This window comes from Pseudomyrmex gracilis, unplaced genomic scaffold (genome assembly GCF_002006095.1).
Source record: "Pseudomyrmex gracilis isolate BER0280 unplaced genomic scaffold, ASM200609v1 scaffold_104, whole genome shotgun sequence".
Taxonomy (NCBI): Eukaryota; Metazoa; Arthropoda; class Insecta; order Hymenoptera; family Formicidae; genus Pseudomyrmex; species Pseudomyrmex gracilis.
Window position 1 is genome coordinate 48,831 of NW_018020688.1, and position 17,492 is coordinate 66,322.

The 17,492-nt window shown below is 36.4% G+C and overlaps 6 protein-coding genes across 9 annotated transcripts; 3 read left to right on the forward strand and 3 right to left on the reverse strand.

Annotated features, from left to right (window-relative positions):
* Window positions 1-1,117: 1,117 nt before the first annotated feature.
* Window positions 1,118-5,551, reverse strand: LOC109855968 (eukaryotic peptide chain release factor GTP-binding subunit ERF3A). Of its 2 annotated transcripts, none has more exons than XM_020430729.1 (7): window positions 4,959-5,551; window positions 3,696-3,871; window positions 3,092-3,212; window positions 2,544-3,006; window positions 1,988-2,294; window positions 1,424-1,856; window positions 1,118-1,305 (listed from the first exon to the last, which is right to left on the reverse strand). In XM_020430729.1, exons 1-7 carry the CDS (start codon window positions 5,266-5,268, stop codon window positions 1,262-1,264), a joined length of 1,854 nt encoding a protein of 617 aa, XP_020286318.1. In that variant the 5' UTR covers window positions 5,269-5,551; the 3' UTR covers window positions 1,118-1,261. The 2 variants fall into 2 exon arrangements, with proteins under 2 accessions (XP_020286318.1, XP_020286319.1); XM_020430730.1 differs by lacking the exon at window positions 4,959-5,551 and adding an exon at window positions 4,854-4,874.
* A 1,595-nt stretch (window positions 5,552-7,146) lies between these two features.
* On the forward strand, window positions 7,147-8,921 carry LOC109855992 (proteasome subunit alpha type-1). 2 transcript variants are annotated; one of them, XM_020430768.1, is made up of 5 exons: window positions 7,147-7,244; window positions 7,689-7,939; window positions 8,032-8,191; window positions 8,272-8,481; window positions 8,609-8,921. In XM_020430768.1, exons 2-5 carry the CDS (start codon window positions 7,761-7,763, stop codon window positions 8,819-8,821), a joined length of 762 nt encoding a protein of 253 aa, XP_020286357.1. In that variant the 5' UTR covers window positions 7,147-7,244; window positions 7,689-7,760; the 3' UTR covers window positions 8,822-8,921. The 2 variants fall into 2 exon arrangements, with proteins under 2 accessions (XP_020286357.1, XP_020286356.1); XM_020430767.1 differs by having other exon boundaries at window positions 7,158-7,319.
* Window positions 8,922-9,049: 128 nt separating this feature from the next.
* On the reverse strand, window positions 9,050-11,025 carry LOC109855991 (lipoyl synthase, mitochondrial). Its single transcript, XM_020430766.1, has 6 exons — window positions 10,646-11,025; window positions 10,179-10,490; window positions 9,899-10,055; window positions 9,743-9,800; window positions 9,514-9,669; window positions 9,050-9,436 (listed from the first exon to the last, which is right to left on the reverse strand). The coding sequence occupies exons 1-6, from the start codon at window positions 10,706-10,708 to the stop codon at window positions 9,070-9,072; spliced, it is 1,113 nt and encodes a 370-aa protein (XP_020286355.1). The 5' UTR covers window positions 10,709-11,025; the 3' UTR covers window positions 9,050-9,069.
* Window positions 11,026-11,200: 175 nt separating this feature from the next.
* On the forward strand, window positions 11,201-12,582 carry LOC109855993 (40S ribosomal protein S18-like). The gene is made up of 4 exons (XM_020430769.1): window positions 11,201-11,308; window positions 11,717-11,902; window positions 11,989-12,090; window positions 12,366-12,582. The coding sequence occupies exons 1-4, from the start codon at window positions 11,306-11,308 to the stop codon at window positions 12,531-12,533; spliced, it is 459 nt and encodes a 152-aa protein (XP_020286358.1). The 5' UTR covers window positions 11,201-11,305; the 3' UTR covers window positions 12,534-12,582.
* A 782-nt stretch (window positions 12,583-13,364) lies between these two features.
* LOC109856003 (ubiquitin carboxyl-terminal hydrolase 46) lies at window positions 13,365-15,887 on the forward strand. Its single transcript, XM_020430787.1, has 8 exons — window positions 13,365-13,699; window positions 14,064-14,144; window positions 14,231-14,447; window positions 14,528-14,608; window positions 14,690-14,985; window positions 15,099-15,236; window positions 15,363-15,506; window positions 15,576-15,887. Exons 1-8 carry the CDS (start codon window positions 13,697-13,699, stop codon window positions 15,681-15,683), a joined length of 1,068 nt encoding a protein of 355 aa, XP_020286376.1. The 5' UTR covers window positions 13,365-13,696; the 3' UTR covers window positions 15,684-15,887.
* A 404-nt stretch (window positions 15,888-16,291) lies between these two features.
* Window positions 16,292-17,357, reverse strand: LOC109856004 (60S ribosomal protein L21). Of its 2 annotated transcripts, none has more exons than XM_020430788.1 (2): window positions 17,251-17,357; window positions 16,292-16,833 (listed from the first exon to the last, which is right to left on the reverse strand). In XM_020430788.1, exon 2 carries the CDS (start codon window positions 16,817-16,819, stop codon window positions 16,340-16,342), a length of 480 nt encoding a protein of 159 aa, XP_020286377.1. In that variant the 5' UTR covers window positions 16,820-16,833; window positions 17,251-17,357; the 3' UTR covers window positions 16,292-16,339. The 2 variants fall into 2 exon arrangements, with proteins under 2 accessions (XP_020286377.1, XP_020286378.1); XM_020430789.1 differs by lacking the exon at window positions 17,251-17,357 and adding an exon at window positions 16,915-17,145.
* Window positions 17,358-17,492: the final 135 nt, after the last annotated feature.

Genomic DNA, 17,492 nt, shown 5'->3' on the forward strand with positions numbered 1-17,492 from the left:
TACCAGAAACTTTAATAAAGTAAAAGATTATACTTTTTTATTGCTAAAAAATGATTTTCAGCTTTAAACCGAGTATCACATTTTTATACCGACGTTCATTCAAACATTTCAGTTTATCAAGGTTTCAAAAACAACCTGATACTTGAAACTGATTAAGTAAATTGAAATGTCTGACAAAACGTCGATATAAAAAAAAAAAAATGACAACGCGGTTCAAATCCGAAAATTATTTTTAGGAATTCTCATTAACATAGCATAAAAGCACCAAATATATTTTTTTGTCGTAAAATTTAATTAACATCATAAAGATAATTACTGAAAGAAACATGGAAGACACACGCACACACATATACGGAGAGAGAAAGAGAGAAAGAGAGAGAGAGAGAGAGAGAGAGAGAGAGAGAGAGAGAGAGAGAGAGAGAGAGAGAGGAGATAAAACGCTCATGCATCTTGAATATTTGCAAATCTCATGTGCTATAGTTTGTTTATTCCATTTTTTGGCTCGAATATAGGAAATCCGTCATATATATTGCAAGGATGTACACGGCATACATCCACGTTAAAAGTATCAGGGCACATTTTTTGCAAATGTTTTTAATGACAATATAATAAGAAACAGTATAATAATAGTAATATTAATTTTATAATTATAAATTGTTATTAACACTATTTTGTTGATTTATTCAATAAAATTTTCCAACTTTTTACCATCATTTTTTATATAATTATTTAATATTTATTATAATAATCATATTAATCATATATTTCCTTAATGTTAATCCATATCAATCGGCTACTTCCGCTTATGTGTCGCACCGCCGAAGAATAAAAATATCGCGTTTTTTGTTTATTATCAAGGAGACACGGGTAATTATTTGATCATTATTCGTTTTATAATTATTCCAATGCAAGAGTGCTGTTATTCAGCTTAGCTAATAAAAGGAACACATGCTCTTGAGTTTGGATTGCGTGTCTCCTTACCTATATAATCGGATCTATTTGCTTTTATATCAGGCTATAAATATTTTTTTTCCTTCCCCCCTCAACCCCGTATCATTTGTCGTAGTACCTTCATGTACTGTATGTATAGCTCTGCGTAGGTGAGTTGTGTGTTATATGATACATTATTATTACTATCCACCAGAATTTTATCATGCCCGTTTGGTTTGTTTAATAATCGTGTGTGTCTTGCATTGTCATATATTTGTCACATTGAAATAATGATCATTTTTATTATTGATCTGCTTTAACACGCAACAAGTTACTCCACGACCTTCAGCACCTTACCAATTGCAATGGTTTTATCTGAAATAAAAATATGAATGTTATCGTAATATTTAAGCAAAAAAAAAAAAAAAGACAAAGGTAAATAGTAATAATAAAACAAAGACAGAAGATAATATAACGCGCGTTGGCGACTTACTTTCATCCCTAAGAGTAAAGCGACCCATTTGTTGGAATAACTTGAATCTTTCAAGACATATAACTCCCGCGCACTCGATTCTCATTATAGCCACTTGGTCCTGCTTGACAAACCTTGGCCTCGTTTTACTTTTATCGCCAGTTTTCTTGTCCACCAAGCAAATCAACGCCTTTACCGTAACCTCTTCCGCAGCACAATGGATATGCATGACAGCACTATATCCCGCACAAATGATACTTTTGTGTTCCAGTATGACAACTTGAGCATCAAAGACCTTTCCGGTCTTGATAGGATTGTTACTATCGCATAGGACAAATCCAGGACTAACATCTTCCTCCTCAATGCCTTTTAGCTTGATTTTCACATTTTCTCCAGGTCCAACAGACGTCACTTCCTCGTCATCTGACCATAACTGATCTACCGTTACCGCTGTCTACAAATTTTAAAATTTTTTGTTCATAAATCATTTTTTATACAAATTCGTTTATATATTATAAAATCAATCATAAATTAGTTGAGAAAATCAGTTAAATCAATCTATAACTAAAAAAAATATACACATACTCTATTTGGCATAACAAGCAATGACTGTCCTTTTTTAGCTTCGCCCGCTTCGACTTTGCCCATAACTACTGTTCCCATGTCCTTATATTTGTCGACGATTGGCATAATAAAAGGTCCGTTGCTTTTACGATTCAGCGACGGTAGCGAATCAATAAAAGGTATAAATGGTGGGCCACTGTACCAGTTGCAGAGATGTTCCGGTATGGGATCTTTTAACCCAATGCCGAGTTGACCAGAAACTGGCATAAAAGTAAGATCTTTTGCAGGATTGAATCCTAATTTACGTAGGTATGGCAGTATCTTATCCCTACAAGATGTAACAATTTTGTTTTTTTTATTTGAGCGAAATATGACAAACACATGTTTGATACTGTCGCATCAAAAAATATTAAATATTAAAAATATACTTTATTTATTTAAAAAGTGATTTTGTACGGTTTTACACATGTATGTTATATTCTAAGTTTTAGATTATATTCTCATTTATTTTTTAAATCACATTAAAGTTTCTAATAATTTGGTTCTGATTTTCTAATTTTGCACATCTAATGCATACCTGCATTCATTGTATCGTCCTTCATCCCACTCAACAGTAGGGTCATCCATCTTATTTACTAACACAACCAAATGCTTGACACCCGCGGTCTTAGCAAGCATAGCGTGTTCTCTCGTTTGACCCCCTCTATCAAAGCCGGTTTCGAATTCACCTTTTCTCGCGGAAATAACAAGTACTGCTAAATCAGCTTGTGCTGCGCCGCCAATCATATTAGGTACGAAGCTTTTATGGCCAGGTGCGTCTAATATTGTAAAATGCTTTCGTTCTGTCTCAAAGTATGCTCTACCAACTTCCACAGTCTTCCCTTTTTCCCTTTCTTCTTGATTTGTATCCAGTGCCCAACTTAAGTACCATGTTTCTCGACTTCTTTCTTTCGCTTCTCGCTCATATTTCTCCAAAGTACGTTTATCAACCATTCCTGTAAGTGCCATGATCTGACCTCCAATAGTTGATTTACCAGCGTCTAGAATACACATTATATAATAATCAATAGCCAAGAATGCGTAAAATAATAAAATTATTCTTTGTTTTTTAAATTTATTACTTACCAACATGCCCTATAAAAACAACGTTGACGTGTTCCTTTTTGCTTTTGGTGTCTTCTGCTATTTTGACAGGTTTCTTTTTAGGTACTTTAACAACTGTTTCTTCATCTTCTTCATTATCAGCCTGAAAATAACATAAAATTTCCTATTATTTTGCAGTTTATTTTTACTAAAAATATTTTTATAAGTAAATAATATTTTAAAATTATCAATTGATGTTTGAAAGTTCTCTAAAATCATTTTGCAGTTAATAAGTAATAAATAATTGTAAATATTTAATTTTAATGAATGCAAATTAAACACAATTTAATAAAACAATTTAAAGTTAAGTTACTTATGATATCTAGGCTGCATTCTGATATTTACACCAGTATAGTGGAAATCTTTAGCATGTGATATAACGTATAGATTTTCAATGGCAGTAAATATTGCAATTCTAATACTAAATACTTATAAAATGATACAATTCAAACACACATTTAAATTGACAAAAACTCTATATCTAAACACAAATGTAATTGTTTTCACAGATAACATGTTATAGTATAAATATCACTGTGGTTGAAACAACATTCACATCAAAATATACAACCAAATATATGCTCACTTCTTCATTTTCAGGAGTAAGCAAAGGATCGCCATCAACAGCTGCTTCTTCCCAAGAATCTGCAGGTTGATCATCTGGGCTAGTATTTAGTTGGTCATTAACATTCGGCGGTGGAGCCCCTCCCCCAGCAGGAGGTTCCTCAACTGGATCTGATAGAACAACAGGTGTTGTGTTTCCTGCAAAAAGAACATGTAAAGAAATATAAAATTTTTATATAAAAATAAAAAAATTAAAATCAAAGTTGGTGATAGTTAAGATTAAATTATATATTTAACTCATTATGGTTCTTTTATATAATATTACATGTGTATTATTAGTAAGGAAACAAAGCACTACTGGCAAAACAAATTAAGAAATCAAAATATGTATATATAATTTAATTAAGTATATATACAATAAATATACAATATACAAGAATAATATAAAATCTATATCTAAACATCTATATCTCTACTGTTATTAATTGTGTTATCTCAACTGTTTCTTTAGAGCACAAAAGTCATAAATCACAATTAAATGTATTTTTTAGTTGGAAGATCTTTCCTTAAGATATTTGATTAAAAAGATATAGTTTTTTTAAATTGTATATTACTATATTAAGCATATATTACTACATTAAGCATAAAATATACAAATACATAGAATTCTTTATAAAACTACAATTAGATTTTTTATGTACGATATTAAAAAAATCTTATAAATCAAATTTTTAACATTAAAATATATATTGTATCGATCATAGAATCATTATTTGTTTTTACTTTACTATAATAATAGAATGTTATTATGGTATATAAATGACATTTTGTGTTTCTTATCATTGCAGTATCAATCATATATTTCCAATATTTTTAACAGTCAGTTATAATAAATCATCCATTTGATCAATAGTATTACGGTAAGAAAGAATTCAAAATCTTGCAAGCACAAAACATGAGATCCTTGTGCATTTAGATCAAACCATATGGTATCTAATTCTACATGTGAAAAAATTATAGCTCTCACATTCCGCAGAATTTATTTGGATAGAAGTCCAATATGTTTATTCATAGTAGAAATATATGAACCAAGTAAGATTTAGTTTTTTTCTTTGAACATGATATAGAATGACTAGTGATATATAGTAATAAGAGATTAAAGAAAGAGAGTGTTGCGCACGAGGATCACAACAATGGTGATTCTGTGAGCATAGCACAAGTACACTCTGGACAGCTGTCCTCCACGTTTGTTGGCGTGAATTCGCGATCAGCTGAGCAAACTAACCGTGATGTACATCGACGGGTACGGAAGAGGAGGTGGAGGTGGAGGTGATGGTGGTAGTAGTGGTGGTGGCGGTATTCATCACGGCGGCGACATTGCAGGGGCTGCTGCTGTTGGCTGCCGCCGTCGCGGTGCTGCTCTGCGACGACTGCGAGTTGATGCAGGCAAATGAAGGCACGAATTCAGCAGCGTTGACATTTAGGGTGGAGAATTTGCTGTCGATAGATTTGTCCTGCGACGTAGGTGGGCCGACAATATCGCCGTTGCTGTCCGCCTGCTGTTCCCACGAGTCTGGTGCTATGCTGTTCGCCATGTTAAACAGTTGTTTCGATACACGCAGCCGGTCCACACAGCTGAACGAGTTATGTTATTAACAGGAAGGATTTCGAGACACAAGGAGACACACCTCACCACACTGCCGCGCGCTGAGATCCGACACACCGGGATATCGGGGCGTTCGAAATGGGGTTTTTAAAAAAATAGTTATTTGTAGTACTTTTCTCTCGCGTACACACACGTATCGCGTACACGCGTATATATTCACTCACTATTCCGCGTGCATGCGTGCCCCGTGGTCTGCTCCGCTGCTGCCGCACTGCTCGATAGCCGGAACTACCGTATAATCGAAACATCGACTGTTCGGCGATATCCGGTCGAAATGTGCGAGATTACGTGCGATAATGGCCGCGTTCAACAAAACAATTGCTGAGTTTTTGTCTTGTCAACATTCGACGTTGATTTGGTGACTCGATTATGGTTCTAAAAGTAATAACCAATCATGTTTGATTGCTACAAAGCAGCTTGATCTGCTGAACGCAAACAATGGGTGCGTTCAGACAACTCAACGGTTGAGAGATCATCACTTATGATAGGACTATTCTTCAAAATCTGCTGCGGTTCCAAAAGTATGATCCAATCAAAAGTGATTATCTCTCAACCGTTGTGCAACTGTTGAGTTGTCTGAACGCATCCAATAGCTGCGTTCCAATATTCATTGCTATACTGGGTTCAAATCGAGAAGAGAATTCTACTGCATAGAGAAAGAAATACAAACAAAATAGCGTTGCGCGCGGAATTGACAGATTACTCGCTGGCAGCCAATGATACAGTAGCGCTGATAGTGTGCTCCCCGAACGCAGTCTTCGTCCCTCCGTTTCGATTCTCTTATCTTATTGAACTCACAAGTCAGGCCTGGTTTATGCGGGCAATAACTGTTAACTTATGCCGGAACCGGTAGAGTTTAACTATAGGATTCCAATACTTCTGTTTATACGCATTCGGCAATTTCGTATAAACAGAAGTATTAAAATCATATAGTTAAACTTTACCGGTTCCGGCATAAGTTAACAGTTATTGCTCGCATAAACCAGGCCTCAGTGTATAGCCTAGTTGGCGCTACTTACTGCTAAAGAGAAAACAACTTCTCTAGGTAATTCTTAGATCCCGCAGTTATTTATCGAATTTTTTATCAATGCTCTTTCATGCTCTTTGAGCCACTGTAACATTGACCATGGGTGCGTTCGGACAACTCAACAGTTGCACAACGGTTGAGAGATAATCACTTCTGATTGGATCATACTTTTGGAACCGCAGCAGATTTTGAAGAATAGTCCTGTCATAAGTGATGATCTCTCAACCGTTGAGTTGTCTGAACGCACCCATTAATTGTACCGTGGTATGCTACACTCGATTCAAATAGAGAAGAGAATTTCGACGGACAAAAACGCGTTTGTTTCGAGCACTTTTCCTACAAAAAAGTCTCCCCATTCCACAGCCATTGGCTGTCAGCAAGTGTCCCGCCAATCCCGCACGCAACGCTATCCCCACTCTGCCCGCTTTTCTTTTCCTATGCGCAGTAAAATTCTCTTCTCTAATTGAATCAAGTATAATCTTGCGGTGTCCAATCGTACTGTGGTCAATCGTACCGTGTCCAATAGTACGTGTCCAACTGTGGTCAAACGGAATACGCCCAAAGATTTATCACTAACGTTTAGCTCCGTTCATCACAAATCAGCGTTTTGGAAATGGTTATTCGCGATAGGACTGTTCTTCTAGATCCAAACCAGATCTAAAAGTGTGTTCCAGTCACAGACGACAAATCTTGGGTGCGTTCACTTTGGACGCTTACGCGCTTTAAGCGTCAGTCTGTCTTTATTGTTGTTTAAATATAGAACAAAGATAGACTGACGCTCAAAGCGCGTAAGCGCCCAAAGTGAAAGCACCCTTTAACTGCTTGTTCAGAGCATTGACGTCTGTGCTGAACGTAGCCATTGCATGACAGTTTAGTTTGTGAGTTTTTGCAAGTAACTTTCCTTCGTAATTATTTTTATTCTCTCAATTAAGAGAGATCGCTAAATAAAAATGGTACGTATTTTATTAATAATTATTAGGATGTGACACCGAACGGATTTCTCGTTCAATCGAACAAGTTGTGTTAAAGTCATGATTTTTGTCGTTAATAGTGCAGAAAACACAGTGAAAGACATAGCTTGTTATAAAATGTGACATTTATTTTCTTAGAAAATTGATAACCAAAAACAATTGCATGTGTAATTTGACTCTGGTTTATAGTTTTCATTGAATAATATAAATATGTACACACATATTGAAAGGTTAAGTATCACAATGACTTGTGTGTATGAATAAATTTTAAGACAGCATTTGTATTAACTCAATAGACTTATACACACATTTTTACCAAGCTTAACAACTGTATGTTGGTTTTTTTTTCAGTTTCGTAATCAGTATGACAGTGATGTGACAGTATGGAGTCCTCAGGGACGTTTACATCAAGTAGAATACGCCATGGAAGCAGTAAAACTAGGATCCGCCACTGTGGGCCTTAAGAATAAGACACACGCTGTTCTGATCGCGTTGAAGAGAGCATCTTCTGAATTGTCAGCTCATCAGAAAAAGATCATACCAATAGACAAACATATGGGAATTAGTATCTCAGGTTTAACTGCAGATGCTAGAATACTAAGGTGTGTTGTTTGTTGATCTATGCATTTTTTTGTTACATATGTGAAGATAAAAGAAATGTGTTTGTAACTTGCAATAACAAATTTATCAATAGCCGTTACATGAGAACCGAATGTCTGAACTACAAGTATTCTCACGATGATACATTGCCCGTGGGTCGCCTGATTGCATCGTTGGGAAACAAAATGCAAACTTGCACTCAGAGATATGATAGACGACCGTACGGCGTCGGTTTACTTGTTGGGGGATACGATGTGAGAATTTATCGAAGATCATATGTATTAGCATGTTGATATAAATCATTGTACACTTTTGATAATACTTGTTTATTCAGGATCAAGGACCCCACATTTATCAGACGTGTCCTTCTGCCAATTACTTCGACTGCAAAGCGATGGCTATAGGCTCTCGCTCTCAAAGCGCGAGGACGTACTTAGAGAAGCACTTGAACGAATTTTTGTCGTGCGATCTCGACGAGCTGGTGAAGCACGGTCTCAGAGCGTTACGCGACACTTTACCTAACGAAGTCGATTTGTCTATAAAGGTAAATAAATAACTAATTAAAAAACTTCGCAGCAATCACAGAGAGTACGCAAGCAAAAACATGATCTCAAATCTCATTAAAAATGTGGAAAAAAACGAGATGTAAACTCTTTTATTGCGCTTTCCAGAATGTATCAATCGCGATAGTGGGAAAGGATTACGATTTCACTGTTCTCGACGAAGCCGCAACGGCCGCTTACTTGTCTCAAATCGAAGGGGACGAGAAACGCGGAAGACCCAGCGAACCAGTTGTGCAGGATGACAGCAGACCGCCGCAAGATCCGCCCGCTGATGAAACCCCGCAAGATCCTCAAGTCGCTATCGCGATGGATACAGATTGAAAAAATAGTAACAAACTTTATCGAATACAAATTTATAAAAGATTCAAGCTGCATTTGTTATTAAATAAAATTAAACTCTCGCGGTTTTTGTAACACAACAGTTTATTTACACTGGGATAATAACATCGATCCATTTACAATTGTTACCATGTGATGTGTGTCTGAAGTACATACGTGTATACGTAAAATTTTCTAGCGCGTTTTTTTCGATTAAATCTCGTAGCTTGCGCTTTTTTTTTTTTTTTTTTTTACGCCACAGAATCGTCGATTTGTTGCTTCCTTCGTTGTTTCAATATGTTCGTCAGAAAATACTCTCCGGCTTTGTATGACGATCGTACTAAAGGACCGCTAGCGGTATACAAGAAACCCATTTCGTTTCCCACATTTTCCCAAATTTTGAATTTTTCGGGCGTGACGTACTCGATGACCTTTAAATGCCTCTTGGTGGGCTGCATGTACTGGCCCAACGTTAGAGCATCCACACCGATCTCTCTCAGATCTCGCATAGTCTGTTCGATTTCTTCCTCGGTCTCGCCCAAACCTAACATTATGGACGATTTCGTGATCAAGTCGGGATTGAATTTCTTAGCCGCCTTTAACACTGCCAGTGATTGTCTGTACAGCAAACAGTAAATTAATAAACTAATAAACACATATACAAGAAATTATGAGCGATATTGGTGAATATTTACCTATATCGAGCGCGTCTATCTCGAACAAAGGGAGTGAGACGCTCTACAGTTTCGATATTGTGTGCGAATACGTCCAGATTGGAGTTCACGATCGTAGCGACGCAATCTTCATCTCCTCTAAAGTCAGGTACGAGGCATTCCACCAGTATGTTGCTCCTGATGAAATATAATATAAATAATATCGCCATTTCAGTTTTTTTATGGGAGAAGAATAATGTTACTAAAGTACTTCTTTTTTATTTCTTTAACAGTAGCTGCAATATGACTGGCTCCGCCGTCTTTCAAATCTGAAAGAATCGCATGTTTTTTTATTATAAATTTTATTATAAATTTTTAATATAATCTGTGTAATAGTCAAAAAACACAAACAACAGTCTCTACTAACCATCGCGATCTACAGAAGTTAGTACAACATAGTCCAAGCCCCAATCTGCTATTGCGCTAGCGGTATTAACTGGCTCTTCAGCATTTAAGGGAGGTGGTGTGCGTGCAGTTTTGACTGAACAGAACCGACATCCTCTAGTACAGGTGTCTCCCATTAACTAGACAAAGCCATCATTATATCTTGACATGGTTTTTGTAAAATTTTAAGTATTTTTAGTAATAAAAACAATTAAATAAACAAGTAAGGTGTCAACTAAGTTACACTAAATTAAAAAACAAACCATAATAGTAGCAGTTGCTGTGCCATGAGTGCCACCGCCCCAGCATTCTCCAATGTTAGGACATTTGGCTTCTTCGCAGACCGTGCTCAATCGTAACTGTCTTAATTGCTCTTTTATTCTGCTGTAGCTTTTGCCTATAGGTATCTCGGTTTTCAGCCATGGTGGTAGTCTTAGTCGTCCTGACTCACCCTTTTCTAACTTTAATTTCCTGTTGTATTCTTTAACGTTGTTCTGTAGAAAGTCTTCAAACTGCGGACCATCAGCCAACTTCTCCGAAAATCCTTTATCACTTTCCGTTGAAGCTCGTGCACACTATAATAAAACTTTTTTTTTATCTATCTGATAGATACAAGAGCTTATGTAATTTTATATCGACAAGTATAATAATCAAAACTTGATACCCGTGTTGGAGATATTTATTTAACTTTTGTAACGTTTGTAAATAAAAACAAATCATCAAAGCTTACCGCTAGGTGTAAGTGGCAGCTGGCGAGATTTTTGGGACTCGTAGCACTGAATATCCGCAACATGTTTGTGATGTGAAACAAAGACAATGTGTAAAGCAAAAAAAACAACCTATTTCACATAGGTTGGTGCAAGTATGGCTCTTTGGACCGAAACTAACTAGTCCATACGCCAGTCTAAGTCAAAAGAATATATAAAGAATATTATGGCAAAAGCGCCAGTCTATGTCAGAACGCAGATACAAAGACCACTGTAGCAAAACATACGCTATGCTTTGCATAAAATCTAAAAATTATGTTGTCGATTGAAGAAGACCGAGAAACGATACTTCCGTTACGACGGTTACGTTGGAACTTAACCTATTTCACATATTTTGACAGATCCGTGATGCAATTATATGTAGACATATGTACATGTCTGTGATGCAATACACAGACATCTATCTTATCTTCTCGAAGCTTCGGAGTAAGAAGCTGTGTGTGTGTGTGTGAGGGGCACCGACGTCCGATAAAACGCTATAACGACTGTTTTTGGTTCTGTTCCGTGCTGTGTGTCCACAAAGTGTCGATAATGCAGATCGAAAGCAGCATGTGAGTCTCTTTCGTATCACTTGCACAAGAAGTAAAAGAGTATCAAAGCTGGTAACTTTCGAATACGGCAAAATGGTGAGTTTATTGTTAAATTTTTCCATTGAAATCCCGTACAATATGCGTCACATACTTGCCAATGCAATGACAAATTTATCCGCACAGAATTTGTTGACATTTTTTAGTAAATCATGAAAAAATGTTTAAATCATTTTTTGAGGTTAGACACGCAACAGATGCAGTTTTTTTGCGATGATTTTAATTTTCCGGACGCTGCTTTTTGTCTCTTGTATGTGCAGAAATGTGACGTAGTTCTGGGGATTCGATAATTCTCTACGCCGGATTAAAAAATATCAAATATATGACAAAGTAGCTGAAAGGTTATATTCGCTTATCTCGGAGAAGTCCGCGAGTCATAAAAAAAAGTCAAGTCTAGAATAGAGTCACAAGACACGTGAGTCTTCTCACGCATTCCTATTTTTCCAGTCACTCGTGATTCCCGAGAAATTTCAGCACATTCTTCGTGTGATGGGCACGAACATCGACGGTAACAGAAAAGTCATGTTCGCCATGACCGCGATCAAGGGTGTTGGTCGACGATACGCCAACATTGTCCTGAAGAAAGCTGATATCGACTTGGACAAGAGAGCCGGAGAGTGCTCAGAGGAAGAAGTAAATTCTGCTTTACATTCTTCAAAATAAAACTTTTATCTTTGTGTGCTTCATTATTTATTTAATTTATTAAAACTAATTTTTAGGTAGAAAAAATTGTCACTATTATGGCCAATCCAAGGCAGTACAAGATTCCAGACTGGTTTCTCAACAGACAGAAAGATATCGTTGACGGAAAGTACTCGCAGGTAAATCTATTTGTATCAGACCGCATTTCTCTTTTTATATCTTTTTATAAATTTTGTTGCACAATTCACGACTGATCGTACATATTTATTGTACATTCAGATGGTAGCTTGTGCAATAGGAACTGCACATATACACACCTATTGCTCTTTGTAGTGTCTGTACTACTTTAAGCAAAAAGAGTATATGCGCAACAAAATCACATTCAAAATATAACTGAGAACATTGAGACATTTCTAAAATGTCAGATATATGTTTTATGATTTTTATTTTGTAGCTTACAAGTGCCAACTTGGACTCGAAGTTGCGTGAGGACTTGGAAAGAATGAAAAAGATCAGGGCGCACAGAGGTCTGCGTCACTACTGGGGTCTCCGTGTGCGTGGTCAGCACACGAAAACGACCGGTCGTCGCGGACGCACGGTCGGTGTGTCCAAGAAGAAATAATTTCATGTGTTTTATGTATATTATCTTAAAATAAAATTTTGAACTTCGATATCTTTGTTTACACGGATAAAAATGCTCCAATTCATATAAAATTAAACAAAGAAAGAGATTTTCTTCGATTTATATTGTTTGACCAATACGATTGATCAATTCTGAAGATTTTGCAATGACACCGTTTATAAATGAAAACCAACGCTCTTCAAGCGTGAACTCGCACCAATCACAGGTCAATTCCGCACAACTCGCAACTTAGGGTCTCCGCGCAAACTCTTTCGTAGAGCGTTACGTTACGTTAAGTACTGACTATAAACTAAGGGCCATTCTACAATGAGTTGAAAATGTCCCGTTGCCAGTTGCGAAAGATAAGCCTCTTGCACAATGGAAGAAATAGCGATAGCGTGTTAGAAATAACACCAGTTTTAAAGAGTTTATATTTATAAATAACGGTAGGAACAGCGGAATCTAACATACACGTCAGCCTTACTACCTTCATTGTAGACTAGCCAATAGAGATATAATGGCTAGTCTACAATGAAAGTTGTAAGGAGTAGAGAGTAAACTATTTTTCGGTGAAGAAACGACGACGGGAATAACAAAATGGACAATTCCCATTTCGCACTGCCTACTGCCTTACTGTTAGCCAATGAAAGACGTGTGTTAAAAAACGCAAAATAATTACTTGTATAGACAAAAATAAAAGAACTCCAAGAACCTTACTTCTTACTCTATACTGCCTACTCCCATTGTAGACTAGCCATATGCTATGGATACTTTTGCGTCAATGGAAATCCGAATGTGTGACGTATCGGCGGGAAGGTGGTGGGGATGGGCGCGTTTTAACTGCTCTCGAGGAATTCGCACTGTGATTCTCACAGGACGAGGTGCAAAACAGGTGCAACGAAATCGAATTTCCGGCTGATTCCGAGCTGATACGCTCGTGATATTTGTCGTTCGTGAGAAACGAACGCGGAGCGATCGTCGAGAGATTTTTTTCGGAAGAGTGACACGTGAAACGCTGTTATTGCGGTATTTGAGACGGATTTGTCTGGTCAGGGAAATGCTCTAGCCGATAAATCCCGCACACGATACGATGGAGTTTATGCTGCTGTTCAAGTCCGTGCTGAGTGCTTGTCAGTGTCACACTCTAATCACCGTGTCATAAAATGGTAAGTACTCCGAGAGACAATGCTCGGCGTAAAAAATATAGACGCGATCGCGTACATTTTTAACATCGCGCTTTAGATGTAACTCGTTATACGCGCTATAAAATTGCTCCGACTTTGCACGTGTGATCGATCGTGTATCTTTTGTGAGTTATCACGAGATTAGTACATGTGCTGTTGGAATCGCTCGCCTATTTTTAATTTATATATGACAAACTGTGATTGTTAATGTTTTTTAATTATATTATTTTAAACACTCTTGCAATTATATTGTAATTCTATTTAATTACTGCATGTTTGTGTTTCCTAAATGCGTTTATTTTGTGAAAAAATTATACTTGTACTTTTGTGTTGTCTGTAATTTCAGGGTGCAAACATATCCCAATTGGAGAGAGATATTGGCTCTGATCAGTTTCCACCTAATGAGCATTACTTTGGTTTAGTAAATGTGAGTGTGATAATTTCAACATTGTTTAAAACATCACAACTTTGTACATTAAATTTGTGATTCTTAACAAAAATGTACTTTTGCAGTTTGGCAATACATGTTATAGCAATTCAGTGCTGCAAGCTTTATATTTTTGTCGTCCCTTCAGAGAAAAAGTTTTAGAATACAAAGCAAGAAACAAACGAACTAAAGAAACATTGCTAACATGTCTAGCAGACTTGTTCTACAGTATTGCGACCCAAAAGAAAAAAGTAGGTTCCATAGCACCAAAAAAATTCATTGCCAGGCTGAGGAAAGAGAAAGGTTGGTACAATGTGTTCAAAAGCAGATGTGGAAATTTAAATTAATTCGCTTTAATTGAAATTTAATTGAACATATTTTAGAGGAATTTGACAACTACATGCAACAAGATGCACACGAGTTTCTGAACTTCCTTATAAATCACATAAATGAAATTATTCTGGGTAAGTATTTCGTTTGTTTTTTTTTTTTTTGTTTTTTTTAACGTTTATGTGACAACTTGTGATTGTAATTCCACACGCTAGCGGAGAGAAGTCAGAGCAAACCTGGTGGAGGAAAATGCGGAGCAGGAGATGCTGCTAGTTCACCACCTGAGCCTACGTGGGTTCATGAGATATTTCAAGGGATACTGACGTCGGAAACGCGCTGCCTTAACTGTGAGACTGTGTCTAGCAAAGATGAGGATTTCTTTGACTTACAAGTTGACGTAGATCAAAACACATCAATCACACACTGCCTCAGATGCTTTTCCAATACAGAGACCTTGTGTAGCGACAACAAATTCAAGTGTGATCATTGCAGCAGTTACCAGGAAGCTCAGGTAATAATCTTGCAATACTGTTTTGTTATTTATACATCATAAGTTACAACACAAGTCACACAAGTTATTATTACAGTATACAATTATAATATAAATGTGATTTTAAATTGTAGAAACGAATGAGAGTTAAGAAGTTACCTATGATTTTGGCGTTGCACTTGAAAAGATTCAAATATGTGGAACAGTATAATCGTCACATTAAAGTATCTCACAGAGTGGTTTTTCCATTGGAGCTCAGACTTTTCAATACTGTAAGTCTTTGTTTTTCAGTAGAATGATCGCGAAAGATCTCAAATTTTCTTCTATAATCAATAATAATTTGAAAAATTTTTAAATGTCATTGTAATAGTAACGTTTTCGTTTTTGTTTAAATTCAGAGTGATGATGCTGTAAATCCAGATCGTTTGTATGATTTGGTGGCAGTTGTGATACATTGCGGAAGTGGGCCTAATCGAGGGCATTACATTTCTATAGTTAAAAGTCACGGATTCTGGTTACTTTTTGACGATGATATGGTCGATGTAAGTCGTTCGTTGAGCTTTTATTCGTATGTTTTTGATAAAAGAAAGTAACAAATTTTGTATTTACAGAAAATTGATGCGTCAACTATAGAAGATTTTTATGGACTCACGTCGGATATTCAGAAGAGCTCCGAAACTGGTTATATTTTATTCTATCAATCGCGAGATTGTAGTTAAAGTTTAATACAAATAGTAGATCAAAGTTAACTCCTTCTTCTACACTCGTACACTCATTCATATTTCAACAAAGTGCGCAGTGTAAATGTGAAGTTTCGAATATTCTATTACGTCAGATTATTTATGAGGGAAAAATATGATATAAATGGTTTGAGTATATATATTTTTTTTATTTCTAAATTTATACATATAAATAAGTTTAGATAAACAGAAAATAAAATTTTTTTTCTATCTAACATATAAAAAAACTTTTGTATGATATATAGAAAACATTATTTTCTGGTTATCTAAATTTGTTGTAGAACGTTTTTTAATTCAACTTTTACAATCCACCGATCGTTGAAAGAAAAAAACAATTGGTACCAAGGTTCATATAGTATTTATATTTATTTATATTATTCGTGAGCTAGTCTGTTTTTGAAGAGAATGGATTCAATTAGTTATTGTATACTTGCGTATTTGTCAATACAAAGAGAAACGTTGGAAGCACTATCAGATTCTATACAAATGTAAAGATATGACTGAGAATAATAAAAAACTATTGTTATGAGAAGAGTGACCTTGTGTCATTTTACACCGCGTGTTTGTGAGGAGAAATAAAACAACAATGAGACAAGAACAACCTTTTATTTTCAAAATTCGAGTTTATTTAATATTTAAGCAATAAATTCATATGGGACAGGTGCAAGTAGAATGGGCGCTTCCTTTCCTGACACAATATGCGCTTTAGACGGTTCAGCTGGCTGTCTCTTGAGTTGAACGCGAATTTTCTTCTCCTTCGCCTCTTTCCTCAGCCTCTCGTTCTCCTTGACGCGCTTGAGGAAGTCGTCTCGGCACTTGGAATGGCTCACGTGTTCGATGCGCACGTTGATCCTCTTGGCGATGATGCGCCCGCGAACCCTCTTGTTCACAATCACTCCCAGAGCGTGTGCCGTCACATTGAACACACGACCGGTCTTACCGTGATAAACCTTGTACGGCATGCCCTTCTGTACGGCGCCGTTTCCCTTGATGTCGACGATATCGCCGACTTTGTACGTTTTCATGTACGTGGACAAGGGAATGGTTCCATGTTTACGGAATTTCCGAGAGAACAAGTCTCTCGTGCCGCGTCTGTAACCCTTTGAATTAGTCATTGCGCTGTGTTATTCTGAAACAAAAATTTAATTTGCATTATTAGTATTCTTATTATTTGCTTTTCGCACTGTGAACAAGCAAGAGAGAACCTAACCTAACCTACAAACATGTAAAATCTTTTCATACGAATGCAGACACGATAAGTTCAAGAAATTATGTTATAAATTCAAGATATTAGATTCTCAAGCGTAAGACTTTTTGTATTTTATAAAAATTTCTACACGTAATGCGCAATCTGCGATGTAAAAAAACACGTGGTTCGAAAAACCAATTAAATCAAATTGGATGTTTTTTATCTTTTGACCGAGGTAAAGACAATCAAATGTTACGAACGCAAGTATTCGATATATAGAAAGGAACAATACTTTTACTTCGTCTAAATTGTAAAAAATAATCTAAAAATAATGATAAAACCTGTAAAAAAACTCACTTTTGTCGCCGTCGACACAAGAAAAGAGATCTCGAAGATGTAATGTTTCAGAATCGATACTTCGAATTATTGGGCATTTACATGAAACACCAGAACCGAATCAGCCAATCTAATGCGATTGGTTGTTCTAGTAAACTGTCAGGGCGATGTCCCATTGAGTGGAAATCTATAGCGGAACGGAATGTGCGGAACCAGCTCGACGTAATCGTAACCATAGAAAAAGCGAAGGAAAGAAAACGGAA